This window comes from Botrytis deweyae (genome assembly GCF_014898535.1).
Source record: "Botrytis deweyae strain B1 chromosome Unknown BDEW_025, whole genome shotgun sequence".
Taxonomy (NCBI): Eukaryota; Fungi; Ascomycota; class Leotiomycetes; order Helotiales; family Sclerotiniaceae; genus Botrytis; species Botrytis deweyae.
Window position 1 is genome coordinate 81,702 of NW_024066232.1, and position 14,362 is coordinate 96,063.

At 43.8% G+C, this 14,362-nt stretch overlaps 5 protein-coding genes across 5 annotated transcripts; 2 read left to right on the forward strand and 3 right to left on the reverse strand.

Annotated features, from left to right (window-relative positions):
- Positions 1-836: 836 nt before the first annotated feature.
- Positions 837-4,334, reverse strand: EAE98_008951 (uncharacterized protein; the record flags this gene model as incomplete). Its single annotated transcript, XM_038956572.1, has 1 exon — positions 837-4,334. The coding sequence occupies one exon, from the start codon at positions 4,332-4,334 to the stop codon at positions 837-839; it is 3,498 nt and encodes a 1,165-aa protein (XP_038806942.1).
- Positions 4,335-5,571: 1,237 nt separating this feature from the next.
- EAE98_008952 (uncharacterized protein) lies at positions 5,572-7,431 on the forward strand (the record flags this gene model as incomplete). The annotated part of the gene is made up of 1 exon (XM_038956573.1): positions 5,572-7,431. The coding sequence occupies one exon, from the start codon at positions 5,572-5,574 to the stop codon at positions 7,429-7,431; it is 1,860 nt and encodes a 619-aa protein (XP_038806943.1).
- A 585-nt stretch (positions 7,432-8,016) lies between these two features.
- On the reverse strand, positions 8,017-8,703 carry EAE98_008953 (uncharacterized protein; the record flags this gene model as incomplete). The annotated part of the gene is made up of 2 exons (XM_038956574.1): positions 8,017-8,082; positions 8,152-8,703. 2 exons carry the CDS (start codon positions 8,701-8,703, stop codon positions 8,017-8,019), a joined length of 618 nt encoding a protein of 205 aa, XP_038806944.1.
- Positions 8,704-10,421: 1,718 nt separating this feature from the next.
- Positions 10,422-11,552, forward strand: EAE98_008954 (uncharacterized protein; the record flags this gene model as incomplete). The annotated part of the gene is made up of 4 exons (XM_038956575.1): positions 10,422-10,452; positions 10,572-11,010; positions 11,071-11,214; positions 11,267-11,552. The coding sequence occupies 4 exons, from the start codon at positions 10,422-10,424 to the stop codon at positions 11,550-11,552; spliced, it is 900 nt and encodes a 299-aa protein (XP_038806945.1).
- A 401-nt stretch (positions 11,553-11,953) lies between these two features.
- On the reverse strand, positions 11,954-13,873 carry EAE98_008955 (uncharacterized protein). Its single transcript, XM_038956576.1, has 3 exons — positions 13,719-13,873; positions 12,983-13,666; positions 11,954-12,923 (listed from the first exon to the last, which is right to left on the reverse strand). Exons 1-3 carry the CDS (start codon positions 13,731-13,733, stop codon positions 12,117-12,119), a joined length of 1,506 nt encoding a protein of 501 aa, XP_038806946.1. The 5' UTR covers positions 13,734-13,873; the 3' UTR covers positions 11,954-12,116.
- Positions 13,874-14,362: the final 489 nt, after the last annotated feature.

The following is a 14,362-nucleotide window of genomic DNA, read 5'->3' on the forward strand; positions in this document are numbered from 1 at the left end:
ACGAAATAATATAATATTTATCAGCAATACAATACTTTTCAATGTGCTCCCCTTGGCGCGCACGCGCATCCTTTTTCCTTTCCGCATTATACAACACTTCCCAAACACTCTGGCCCTTACCCCCTTTCCCATCGTGGATCGGTTCAACCTGTGGTATAGGCCTATTTTTGGAGGAAGAAGATTGATTTTTCGTCCGATTACTCACCGAGGTATCTTGAATCCTTTCGGGGGTTGTGGATATTTTGGTCCATATCTTTTGGCCGACATACTTTGTTGCTCAGCGCAACCTTTAATAACTGCCATCACTCGCGACCTTACTTCAATATATATATATATAAATGCAATCTCTGAACCACCATACTCCATTTGAACTTGCCGTGACCAATTATGTGATGCCCTTTGACTGAAAACTTCCAGCGGTATAGACTCCTTCCTCACCTTTCAATCCTCACCGTCTTCTGCGATCGGAACTTCGTCCGAGGATTCAATTTGGCATTTAAAAATTGGCCAGTATGCTTTATGAACAATGGCGCCGTGATGATATCAGAAATTGTCATACACAGCACCATTCTTCATCAAATTTCTCGAACCGTGAAATGCGTCCAGGGATGTCGATTTCACCCTGGCCATGATTTCTCTCACAGTTGAACTTCACATGACTACCTTTACATACGTATCTCCCTGCATGAGAATTTAATGAGCATAATATAAAAGAAAGGGACACATTCTGAATAACCCCCAGAGGAGCTCTTCGATTTGTTTTTGTTATTTATGCTCGCTTCCTATGAAATTGTAACTTCTTATCCGTATGATTGCAAATAAATCCAAATCTCCCCTTAAACCAATGCACCTCTTCCTCCGACTCTCAACAAGGCAATCTTTTGCTCAGGACTGATTTTGACCTCCGGTAATTTCTTTCCCTTCCCATCCTCTGGCAAACTCAAGAATCCAATGCCTGCCAGATAAGCAAGATAATTGCCCATGATGTTCTCATCCAAATAACCACCTGCGCTTAAATCCTCACCCGTGAATTCTGCATCCGCTTTAAGTGACGCAGCAGCATTGACATCGTCCATCTCTGGAGCAATGGTATCAGCTGGGAGATCCGATGTAGCGAAATGGTAAAGAGGCATAAGTGCATGTTGTTCTTTCTCCGGATTGGTATTTGCAGCGTATTCCACGAGTTTTTGACTCCAAACTGAATATTCGACTTCAGGGGTATTGTAACCATATGTTTCGAGTGTGGATAAGTATTGAGAAAATGTTAGTCTGGGATGACTTGTAACTTGAGCGACGCCAAGTGGTGTTTTAGCGGGGTGGAGAGCGCAGGCTATAACGACACGCGCGACGTGATTGACAGGGACTTGGTTGACCGTGTTGGAGATACGTGGACGACAGGCGAGCTGAATACAACCTTTTGCCATTCGGATTAGGAAATCATCTGTGTTGGTTACGCCGGAGGTCTTATCACCGGTAATATAACCTGGTCGAACAACTGTGCCACGAAGACCGCGGGAGCCAGCTGTGCGGACGAGATATTCGGCTACCCATTTTGATTGACCATAGCCTGTTCCAAGACCCTTTGCTGAACCGGAGAGATCGTCTTCTTCGGAGACAGCGACACCAGATCTTGATTGTTGGACGAAGTGGTCTGTGTCAAGAACAGAGGTAGATGAGACGAAGGAGAGACGTTTGGGAATACCAGTTGCGCAAAGGGAAAGAATGTCGAGAGTTCCCTTTACGTTTGCAGGCTTGAGATTTTGATATGGGTACACCCAATGGACTTGGGCTCCATTATGAATGATAACATTTGCGGTCTCGGATACAGTCTTCCAATCTTCTGGGGAGAGACCTAGTTGGGGTTCCCCGAGATTACCGACGACGCAGGAGATACGTGATTCCCAAGAAGGATCCCAAACTCCATAGGCTTGGCAAGTTTGAATGACACGATCGAGAGCTGCCTTAGAGTCGAGTGCTCGCACGTGAGCAATAACTTTGATTGGCTGAGAGCGGGAGAGGAGATCGCGCATCAAATAGGAACCAAGGAAACCAGTAGCGCCTGTAAGGAAGACGGTAAGAGGCGTGGTTGAAGTGATCTTCTCATCTGCTGAGGGGAATGTTGATGGGAGGGTTTTGGCAAGGGCATGAGCGTCTCCTTCATAATCCTCTGCAACTTCTACTTCTTCCTTCACATCGCCATCGGATGATGATCTACGTGCGATCTCTGCGGCAAATCCTTTCAATGTTGGGTTTCGGAAGATGACACTCATGTTGATGTTGATACCGGTCCATTTTTTATTGACCTTGAAGAGCATTTGTTGCGCCAAGATACTGTGGCCTCCAATATCGAAGAATGAATCATCAGGATTGATTGTTCTTTCATCAATAGTAGGGATTAATGACCCCCAGATAGCTGCAACCTCTTTCTCACTATCTGAAAGCTCAGAATATGCACCAACAGGTCTTGCTGCCTGTAATTGTGCAGCATCTGGGAATGGAAGCGCAGGCTTATCCTTCTTTCCATTTGGATTAAGAGGGAATTTCTCCAAAGGAATGATAACTTCTGGAATGGCGTAGGATGGCAGCTTAGTCTTGAGATACTTTTTGATATCTTCGCCGAGAGGCCAAAATCTTCGAAGTCTTCCTTGAATTCCTTCACCACCGGACGTATCATCCTCGAGACCTAATTGCTCTAACCATTGCGCCCACTTTTGCATATCAGGTACGATATAGCTGACAAGTGTTTGTTCTTCATCCTTATTTCTTCTGACCAAAGTGACATTATCCATAACCATGACATGATCCGAGAGGTATTTGTCGATTTCACCAAGTTCGATTCTGAAGCCACGAATCTTGACCTGATCATCTGCACGACCAACACATTCTACGTCTCCAGTTTGAGTATATCGGCCCAAATCACCTGATCGATACATTCGATCTCTTGGACCCTTATAAAATTCTCTCCAAGGTTCTTCAGATAAGGATTTTGCGTTCTTTGCATCTTCTTCGACCCACTTGGAATTATCAACAAACCAACTGTCGATGAATTTGGCCTTGTTGAGCTCGTCACTCCCAAGATAACCTTCAGCAAGCCCAGCAGCTCGAACGTAAATCTCGCCAATCTCTCCAATGTCACAGATGCGGTTTCGGTTTTCGCGATCAACGATAAGTAATTGGACGTCCTTCATTCCCTTACCAGCTGGAATCACATTTCCCATATTCTCTAAATATTGTGGATCCGAAGCTCGACTTGGGATCTCGTAGTAACTGACTGCACGCTGTGTTTCAGTTGTTCCGTACATGTTCACAATGAACACATTTGGTGCCAATTTCTGAAGCGCCTTACAATCTCTCTTGATCAGAATATCTCCGACAAAAAAGGAGTGATGAAGAGCTGGAAATTCGGCGCTAGCTCCACCAACTAAAATTTGACCCATTGCGGGTGTCAAATGAGTAACGGTGGCACCGTGCTCTCTCATCCATTCGGCCAATCTTTCATGTTGAATATCATCCTTGGATGGAACCAGTAATTGAGCACCAAGGAAGAGAGGTGTAAAGATATCTCTTTGAATAGGATCATGAGCAATACCACTCAACATTGTGAACTTGTCATTCTTAGACAAGCCAAATCTCTCGGCCATCCAGTCAAAGTAATATGCAAGAGAGTAATGTCTTCCTCGAACGCCCTTTGGACGACCTTCTGAGCCGGAGGTAAATGACAAAGTGGGTGTAGAATCGGGTCCAACAATAACACCAGGACTCTTAGCCTTCAAAGATTGTTGGGCTTGGAAAGCATCCTTCCCTTGATCATCTCCACCGACCAAAGTTCCATCATCCTTCAATTCGAGACCTGGGATGTAGGTCTTTAAATCCAGATTTTCGGCGATGAAATTGCGCACCTTCTCCGTTAATTCCCCAGCCTCTCTGGTAGCTTTGTCGATAACAACCAAAGCTCTTGGTCTTGCAACATCAAGGTAGATGTTTTGGCGATCAGGAGGATATGAAGGATCGATAACTGAGAATATAGCACCAGCTTTCAAGATACCCATGACAGTGACAACCAAGTCCACACCACGGTAACTATATGACATGACGACTTCATTTCGTTGAACTCCGCGCTCCACCAAATGATGAGCTAGGATATTTGAAGCTTCGTTGATTTGTCGGTAGGTGAATTCTCTCCTTGGAGAGGTAGCTGAGGCAGTTTCCACAACACAAAGTCTATCAGGATGAGCTTCAGCATTTGCGGTGAAGATATCTTGGATAGCACCACGGAAAGCAGACCAATGAAGATCTGATGTTGGATCTGGTAGTTCGAAGTTTGTTGATGCCATGTTTTGTTAGGTTTTTTGAATTTTTTGAATGGTGGGGTTTGGAGGGGTAAAAGTTGAGCAAGATTTTAAAGGATGCTTGAACTGTTTAGATATGAGAAGGATTTCAACTACCTACTTCAAATCAAAACAGGCTCCAAGTACCGTTTGTATGTTTCTATACTCGAACTTTGTATGTTTGAATCAACGTATCCTCGGGGGAGTTGAATCAGTCGTTAAAAAGGTTTCCGTGATACTGTTGGGCGTATGAATCACTGATACGTTTTAAGAAGAGAAAATCAATCGTTGTGTGCGGAGAGTGGGAAAATGGGTGGTTTACGGTATGAACTGGGAAGTGGCTTAAAAGAGAAGAGAGAAGAGAAAAGGGGATAGAGATATGTCGAGATCTTCTTCCGCTTTTATAGAAAATTCAATTGTATGGAGAAAAGAAATGGGAGTCATACATTCATGCATCCATCAATTTTCTGCCACAGCTCCAATACAGAAAAGTTCAGCCGAAGATCAACCGACATTTTCCAGTTCCAAATATGCCAAGTAAAGAAATCTCATTCCGTCATCGGACCATCACGTGGTTATCGTATATAGTACCTCGAGCGTACCTCTTGAGTCTTAAGCACCATTGACCCTTGCCATGAGATCTCCCAAGAAATGGAGAAAGGAGAAAGGAGAAAGGAGAAAGGTTAATCCGTTCTTTCTCTGCCTAGATAGAACCAATCAAATTAGACGCGACCCTTGATTTTGGCGGGTGTGCATGTTCCACTTTAATTATTGGTCGGTGGCTCAAAATAGACTTGGGCTTGATTGAAACCTTGGAGGGAAGGGAAAGTTAAAGAGACCAAGACACATTATTTTTCTCCTATCTATGATAGAATCATTCGAATGTCAAACATCTCCATTCTCGATTCGCGACAACTTTAATACTTTATTTCAATTTCTGTCCTTTCTCCACGTTGTCTTCTTTCTAAACTTCTATACATACCTACTTAAACTTCACTCCCTTGGTAGGTGAATCTATCCCAGCTAAGACTTTCCTTCCAAGAAAGTCTAGGGTTTGAACGAAGTCCTTCATTGTACGTACTTGCGTTTGATACACAGGCGGTATACGTCAGCTCATATAGAAGACAACTTTCATCAATCTTTTCGAATCCAAACTTATCATTCGATTTTTCAATGTGGCACTGGAAAGCATCGGTCTGGTCATTTAATAGATAATCCTTTTGTCTCTATTCTCTTTCTCGTAATGCCTGTTCAACGAACCTTCTTTGGGACACCCATACCTCATGTCCCCCCGCGTCGCATGGCCGTTCTTCTCGGCACCATTGCAGTTTTCGCTGTTATCACATTAGTATTTACTCTACCCAACTCGATACCATCCGGCCCATCACTCGGCAAATTTACAGACCATCGCATGTCATTACCCAAACTTCCTAAGCAGTTGCCTTCGCCGAGCATCCTCAATCCATTCCGACAAGCAGCACATGCTCCACCGGTTCAGAAGAATAGTGAATACGGCGAATCGAAATGGCATGCTAATTGGAATTGGTTGAGTCCATTTTCATCATCGGTGACTTTAGACGAAAATCGATCCCTACTACCACCTCTCGTTGAGCGTCCAACCATTTATACATACTACGATCATACAATAGAAAAGGACCATGAGTTGAAAGATGCAGAGAATGCAGTCTTGGTTACTTGGAGAAGGGCATGGTGGGCGCAAGGCTTCAAACCCATTATTTTAAGTCCTGCGGAAGCCATGAACAATCCATTATATCCCGAATTACAACGACTTGAAGTCGAAAACTCCTTGAAAACAGATCTGACCAGATGGTTGGCTTGGGAAAACATGGGAACCGGATTACTTTGCAATTACCTCACGCTTCCAATGGGTCCTTACGAAGACCAAACTCTGAGTTATTTGAGAAGAGGAGTATATCCATTATTGACGAGATATGAAAAAATGGGAAGTGGTATCTTCGCAGGATCCAAGGCAGATATCACAGCAGCTGTCAAAGTGGCTTTAGCAAACCCAAGTTTGAAAGATGCCAAAGATTTCATTAGTGCTGTCCCAACAGATACTTTCGAGATCGATCCTTCCCATGATTCCTTAGCTTTCTATCAGACCAAAACTCTCGAGGAGAAATATCCACAAGTTGCGAAAGAGTATGAAGGGAATAAAGCAGCGGGTATGAAATTATTGAACAATCTGATGGTGTCTCATCTTCATCAAACATGGCAAAACATCTTTACCAAAGGAATTTCCGTCGTTAAACCAGAACCAGAACACATGTCATATGTTGTTGAACCAGCTTTACAACTTGCTGAATATCTTGCACAATGTCCTGATTCACCAATGCCAGCATCTTGCCCTCCAAATCGACCAAAGTGCAAGCCATGTGTCGCTTCGTCTCCGATGACAATTACTACACCTGCTTTCTACCGCAATACATCAGGTCTTTATACCATTGGAACTGTTCCCCATCCTTACACAATGTCTACATTGACCAGCTTCCAAGAGAGTATTGATGTTCCGTGGATCAGACGAGAGTCTCCTCGTGATGCTTGGCTCTCCACACTTACCAAAGAACTTCTCGGTACAGGTGTTTCGGGTACTCCACGAATCATTAAATTCAAAGAGGCAGTCGCTAGTCCTCATGGAACATCTCATTCCCTCTGGCTCACAGCCGAGAAGGAAGTTCCCTCAGACCTAGACTGGCATTTCGGCTTCACCATCCCTCGCAATGCAACTGACACTGGAAAATCAGAAACTCCAGTCCCAGGTCCAGAACGTAGGCCAAAACCAGTTCACGATCCAAAAGACGGGCCAATACCCACGGAGGAGGATAAGAATAAGGAAGCACTTTTATTGGAAAAGGCAAAAGCATTCGGTGGGAGCACTGCAAAGGAGGATTTGAAGATCAGGGGGGCTGTTGAGGCGTGGAACTTAGCTGATACAGAAGCGTGGAGATTTGCGCGGGCTTTTCTGGCGAGATCAAGAGTCGAGAGGATAAAGTGGGAAGAGGAGGAGAAGAAATATGCTGGTGGTGCGGGGGCTGAGAGGGGAAAAGAGAGTGGATGGGGCAGATGGTTCGACGATAAATAAATGAATCGTTAAGAATTTGAACAAGGTTTCTGCAGTGGATGGATGTATACAAAGAAAGTCTTTCATGTTTTATGATGCGCTTAAGCGAATCGAAGCGACATGTGTATGTCAATATTTTTTTACTGTACAATGGATAGATATGGGGATATCACCCGGAGTTTAGGGGTAAGTAGAACATTTTTGTACCAATACCATGTCAATATGAATGTCAGTCAGTACCAGCGTTCACATTTAACCAAATATTTTAATTTTCAACAAAACATGTCATTTTATTTCACAATCAAATAAACACAATAATGTATGCAAAATTTTATTGATATTCCTTTAGATATAAAGTCCCGCTCGCTACGCTAAAACGTTCACTCCAACTTCATTAACAGCAAAAAACTTCCATCTCCTCTGCTCCGCTCTGGGTATCGCCGTATCCATTTGTATCCATATAATACAATCGGTCGTTCGTAATTCGTGATGCATGTATGCAATTATCCATCCATCCATCCATCCATGCGTCCATGTGTGTGAAAAGGTAAAAGGGTATAGTATAGTACAATGTAGTGTAGTGTAAAGTAAGAGAGGCAAGGTAATTTAATATGCAACAGTGTGATGACTACCCTTTCCATCAGTTCCTCTCATTCTGCGGGTTCCGGCTGCCTATTTACTGTGTTAGTATATGTTTTCCAAGAAAGTAAGTAGTAGAGTGGTGATGTAGATATATCATACCTTCAAGCCAGGTCTCCTGGTCAAGCTTCCTCTCAATTTCAAGAGAGCACCGCTGATCTTGTCACCGACGCTGGGCTTGCGGTGGTGGTGGTGGACGGGCTGTGCGGTGACGCCGGCGCGACGACGTCCACCCCATGTGCGTTGTTTGCGGTGGTGGGTGCTGTGGGTGGTGGTGTTTTCGTAGGTGCGACGGTGGGTTTTGGCGCCGCGGAGACGGGAGAGGAGGGAGGGTTTGGTGGTGACGGTTGTGGTTGTGTGGGCCATTTTGAGATTTAGGTCTTGCTTTGGTGGTGGTGGTGTTGTGGTGGGTGTTTGTGGTAGTGTATGGATTTGTGAGAGAGGTGAAGGTTGTGGAGTGTGAGATTGGGTTTCTTGTGGTATTGGGATGGAAGTGGTAGATTGATTTGAGGTGGTTCGGTAAGTTTTGATAAAAGAAGATAGAGTTCTTAATGCAGCTTTATCAGGTAATTGGTCGTCGTTTTTTATTCTGGGTACGATTTGTGTTTGTGAAGATGATGTTAATGGTATGGGAACTGGAACATGAGGGGACATGTCGGATGTCTTTATAGAGAGTGTTTGATGAGCGTAGGAGTTCCTGAATACAGGGAAATTGTGGGTTAGGGACTTCAAACTGGGAAGAGTTGTAATCTCGATGTAATTTTGGCAACAGTGGTGAATGTGTGATATTGAGAGAAGTGATCATCTATGTGATGTACATATGACGGCAGAGCAAGTTGTCAGTGTTGATAAGGAAATATACAGGTATCAAGTCCTGGTCGATTTCACGTCATCTTGGAAGGGATTAAAGAAATTCACGCGAATGGGAAGGAAGCAAGTTGTCTTGAGAGGATTATTTTCCGGAATCTTTGTATGAAAGTGGATAAATTAGGTTGAAAATTGCTGGGGAAATGGTCTTGACTGACGGTACTTCTGTCCTAGTGCTAATAAGAATTTTCAGGGTCCTGTGGCTCATGATGTTTAAATTAGGTGCCCAGGAGGCAGAGATGGCAGGATGGTTGATGTCTTTTCGAGTTTGGTGAGCATCGAGAGAGAAACTTGATTTTAACGAGGATTGCCCAGGGAATGACGTCAGTTGGTTGTGGCGGGTGGCTGTGCTGAGAACTATTTGTGGCTGGTGCTGAGCATGTTGGATGAAGGGTGGCGGGTGATTGATGGAAAAGAAGATTAAGGATGGAAAGGAAAACCAGGAACAGGAAATGACAATCGAGTGTACCCAACTGGCAGGCAAGAGAGGCAAGATATAGATAGATGCAGATACAAATGCAGATACAAACACAAATGAACAACGCAAAGAACTGAGAAAAGAATTGGTTGTTGAGACTATTTAGACGATAGCAATAACACTCCCATTAGCAGCCCAACATATCTGTACAACGGCAGCGTATAAAACGAGATGCGGGCTCACTTCATGACTACATGAGGTAGAGATGCCTACTCTATGATGAGCAGATATGAAGGTGGGTATCTATCACCAATATCTGTGGGAGTATAAGATATTTGCGTAAAAGCATGCGGATTTGATCTTTGACATTCGTTTCAATATGTCACGTTGAGATCTGAGGTTTGAATTAAAACCATAATCATAATTCGTGCAAGATAAAAATGTAAAAACGAGAAAGGGATTTCTGGTCTCTTATACTTTCGCAGTGAAAAGTTAAATGGATCGCAATCCAGTACTTAGTCGTCAATTTTAGATGGCATTTCACAATCTCGATGTTCATCCGATCCGCCAAGCCTTCTCGGTAATGCTTCCGGGTCGACCCCCTCGATTACGTAGAAAGTCAAAGTCCGATGTAAGTTAAAGCTCACTCCGACTTTCTGAACCAATGAACTTATGTGCATCTCAATTCTTACCTCACTTACCCATCATGAGAGACCATTCTCGATCCCATAAAACTCCTTACATCATGGATCTCGACTCGAAAGGACCGAAATCTTGAGGAGCTACCCCTCCTTTGAGTATCAAGCATTGATTTCATAATGTGCTTAACCAATCGTCCTCGTTTTGTATGGAGTGCTTCGGAGCTTTTGGTCCCTTTTCTGATCGAGAGGTGTATGGTGATCGTCACATAGCTTTTGGACAAGGTGCATCATATTGTTGATGAGTATAAGAAAAGATGAAGTTCTGCGTAAATTGGTTAAGAATTCTTTTTCCATAGACAATTATCCTCTAATCACTTTGATACCATCAAATTCAATAACCAAAATCACTCAACCAAACCCATCGACACACATTCAAACGATCAAATATGTCTGCAAGCAAGGGTCATTTCGAACAGGGTACGTTGTGAAGATATCCCCAATTCCCCTCGTGTTCGGCTCGACAAACTTCCAATACCCCTCACACCACCATACGGTCGGTATCACTTCAACAATATACTGACATGAATATCTTGCAGGTCATCAACCTCCCGTGTCCCACCAATCGTCCGCTCCAGGTCAACAAACCGAACTGCCAAAAGAAGCCATCAACGACCAACTCCCCACCGACGATGGAGGCTACCAACCATATCTCGCCGCCGGTAAACTAAAGGGCAAGAAAGCTTTCATCACCGGTGGAGATAGTGGAATTGGTCGTGCCGTCGCCATCTTATATGCTATGGAAGGAGCAGAAAGTTCCATCATCTATACACCCGAAGAAGAAAAAGATGCACAAGAAACCAAGAAGCTGGTTGAGGCCAAGGGAGGAAAGATCCATTTGTTCTCGGCAGATTTGAAGAGCCAGCAGGCTTGTAAAAATGTAGTCGAGAAAGCTAAGGAGGCTATGGGAAGAATCAACATTTTGGTCCTGAATCATGGTACTCAGATGATGGTGGAGACCATTGATGAGTTAACTGAGTATGCTCTGACCTCCCTACCACCCGGACAATATGTATATGATGCTAATGATGAAAATAGAGATCAATGGATTAACACTTTTGATGTTAACATCCATCCATTCTTCTTCCTTTCCAAATATGTCCTCCCACAAATGTCCCGCGGTGATACAATCATCACCTGCGCTTCCGTAAACCCATACATCGGTCGCCCAGATCTTCTCGAGTAAGTTTTTCCCCTCCCCCTTTCTTCAAGCCCGCCACTAACAAATCCCCAGCTATACTTCCACCAAAGGTGCTATCGTAGCCTTCACCCGCGCTCTTTCCAACCAACAAATCAGCAAGGGAATCCGCGTCAACGCCGTCTGTCCCGGTCCCATCTGGACCCCTCTTATCCCCGCAACCATGAACGAGAAAGCACAAAAAGAATTCACATCTCCCATGGGTCGTCCCGGTCAACCATCAGAATGCGCAACTTGTTTTGTATTCTTGGCGAGTGCGGACAGTAGTTTTATTAGCGGACAAAGTTTGCACCCTAATGGAGGTGTGCAGGTTGGTTCTTAGACGAACGGGAAGCTTGCGGTTAATGAATGAGGAGTTATGATATTAATATAATGAAATATTACTTCAATGAATACCTCATCACCTATTGCAAAAATCGTCGTGATGATTTGGCCATACAATTAAATATCGTGGGTATGACACGTGAGAGACAATAAAATTTCCAAGTTGCACTACATCACCCCTATTCTCGGTAGACGACCCAGCTTCCCTCGCCCCCCTTCTATTTCCAAAATCCAAGTTCTCAACTTCGACTTCGTTTATCAACAGCGACATGGCTTGTGACGAAGTTCATATAGATTTAATTGCCGATGACTATCTGGTAACTGTATACCGTGTGCATGTTATCACGACGGCTCGGCGACGCAGGTAATTTGTTATGCAATCCATATTGAATTAACACTCAGACGTCTAAGATTCTCGCAGAATGCTCTTAGATTGATAGTGATCTTTTATCTCGTTACACAAACTATAGTTTTACATCATCATGAATTGTACAATGTACTCATAAATTCAAATATATTATATCCCGCCCCCATGCTCATTCTCTCCTACCTCCGCCATAACCTAAGCTTTCTTCCACTCAAAGTGTCTCCTCCCGGTCTCCGGTTTCCCCACCTCATCATCCAACTTCTTACTATCATACATGTGTTTCCCAAAATAATCCAGCTCTGCCTCGTAAAACTGCGTCGGCAATTCCATGTTCCCGCTGTATTTGAGATACTCCAGTGTAGCTGATATACTCGGCGTGATGGCATTGTGTTCTACGCCTTTGAGTACGATGCGCTTGAGGGGTTCGAATCCGGAGGTTAGTTTGGAGACGATGGGAGAGGCGTAGAGAAGGTCTGGAGTTTCTGATTTGGTGGAAGAGGAGGAAGGAGTATAGATTTGAGAGAGGAGAAATGAGATATGATCGCTTTGAATGATACAGCCCGCGCGCCAGATCTTGACGATATTGCTATAGTCGATATTCCATTTATTCTGACGGTTGGCTTTATCGATGATACTCATGCCTTGGACATAAGACGCTAGACAGGTTGTGTAAACTGCTTTTCTTAAATCCTCTATGATACTTGCTTTCTCCTGCTCATTTTTGAGCGAGATTTTCGAGGGTTTAAATGAATCGTGGAATGCTTCGTTGACCTGTTGTCTATGTCCACGATAGGCTGATACAATGCGAAGGTAGTGTGCGGTGGAGAGAGTTGGGGCCGGTACGTGAAGAGAAGTGGCTTGGGTGTTGGACCAGATACCGGTTCCTTCTGATCCATCGATGTCTTGGACAACTTTGTCTTGAACATCTGCTAGGACATGGTTTCCGGATTTATCCTTTTGTTCGCAGATATCTGCGCCGATTTTTACGAGGAAGGTGTTTTTCTATTAATCTCGATTAGCGGGTGAAATTGACCGAACATAGGAGTGGGAACAACACATACCAATTCCCCTTCAGCAGACCACTTCTCAAATACCTTTCCAATATCATCATATTTCATTTCCAGATGTTTATTCATAAAAGTCCACGCTTCGCTAATCGCACTCATCATTCCATGCTCAATCCCATTATGAATCATCTTCACGTAATGTCCCGCACCCCCTTCTCCAATTCTCGCTACACACGGTGATCCATCCCTCGCTTTCGCAGCCATTTTTTCCAGTAAAGGCATGACAATATTTAAAGCTTGTTCTTGACCTCCGGGACACATACTCGGTCCTCGTCGGGCAGCTTGGTAGCCTCCAGAGACACCACAACCTATATAATACACACCTTGTGCGACCAATTTCCCCTGTCTACGTTGTGTGTTATTCCAATTCTCATTCGAGCAATCGATTATTATATCTCCTTTCTCGAGATATGGATGAAGTCCCTCAACGACAGTATCACCTACCGTTCCATGTGGCAGGGAAAAAAATATGACTTTTGGAGAAGAGAGGGAGTCGCAGAGAGATTTGTATTCAGTATGTTTGGATAGAGTTCCAGAAGTGATATTTTGGTCTTTGGCGGATTGGATGAGGGAATCAACGGTGGAAGAGGAGGGGTCTTGAATAGAGACTGAGATTCCTTTTTCGGCGAGGAGAAGTGTCATTCCTCCTCCCATGGAACCGGCTCCTATCATTCCTACCTGTGGATTGTTAGATGCGTTTTGACGATTGAAATAGGAAGTGATAACTTACCTTTGTGATTTCCATGGTGATTGAGATTACTTCTGTGGCGAGGCGGATATAGTAACTTTGTTGATGTGAGAGTAAAAATCAATAAGTTGATCAGAAAGGATTCAAAAGAGAGAAATCAAGAAGATGTATCCAGCTTAGCTATCCAATTTCTAATCTAGCTAGATGAAAGCCTACATTGAATGAATGCCTATCTAGTATGACAGGAGCTCTTCTCCGAAGCACCATAACGTCACTCATTATGACGTAGACGTAGATTTTATCAAGCCAATTGATATTGAGTAGTCGGGCCTACCTTCTGATGCTTTAGATGACAAGATACATCTCGATATCAATGCTCATAAACGATGAGTTGTGTGCTCTTCCTCCTCTGAATATCCAATCGGGAACCATTGAAATATATATCAAATGCCAAGATCAAGTATGTTTGTTTATTACTCTAATGCCACTTGAGTGGTGGAGATGAGAGAGTGCTTATGTAATACACACACATCCACTGGCGATCTTGTAAGCTACACTACAGTACCCCTTCATTTGGGAAACGAGTGCATATGATCAACCCCACTCTTTCGATGGAAATACAACCACACAATTAGCAAATGTGGACATCTATGTATAACTTCGACCTCATTCCCTCCCAATTTACC

Excerpts from the sequence above, each read along its gene's own strand:
- EAE98_008955 (XM_038956576.1), bottom strand. Across the intron at positions 12,924-12,982 it reads GGTCTGCTGAAGGGGAATTG|AAAAACACCTTCCTCGTAAA; the intron begins GTATGTGTTGTT and ends CGAGATTAATAG.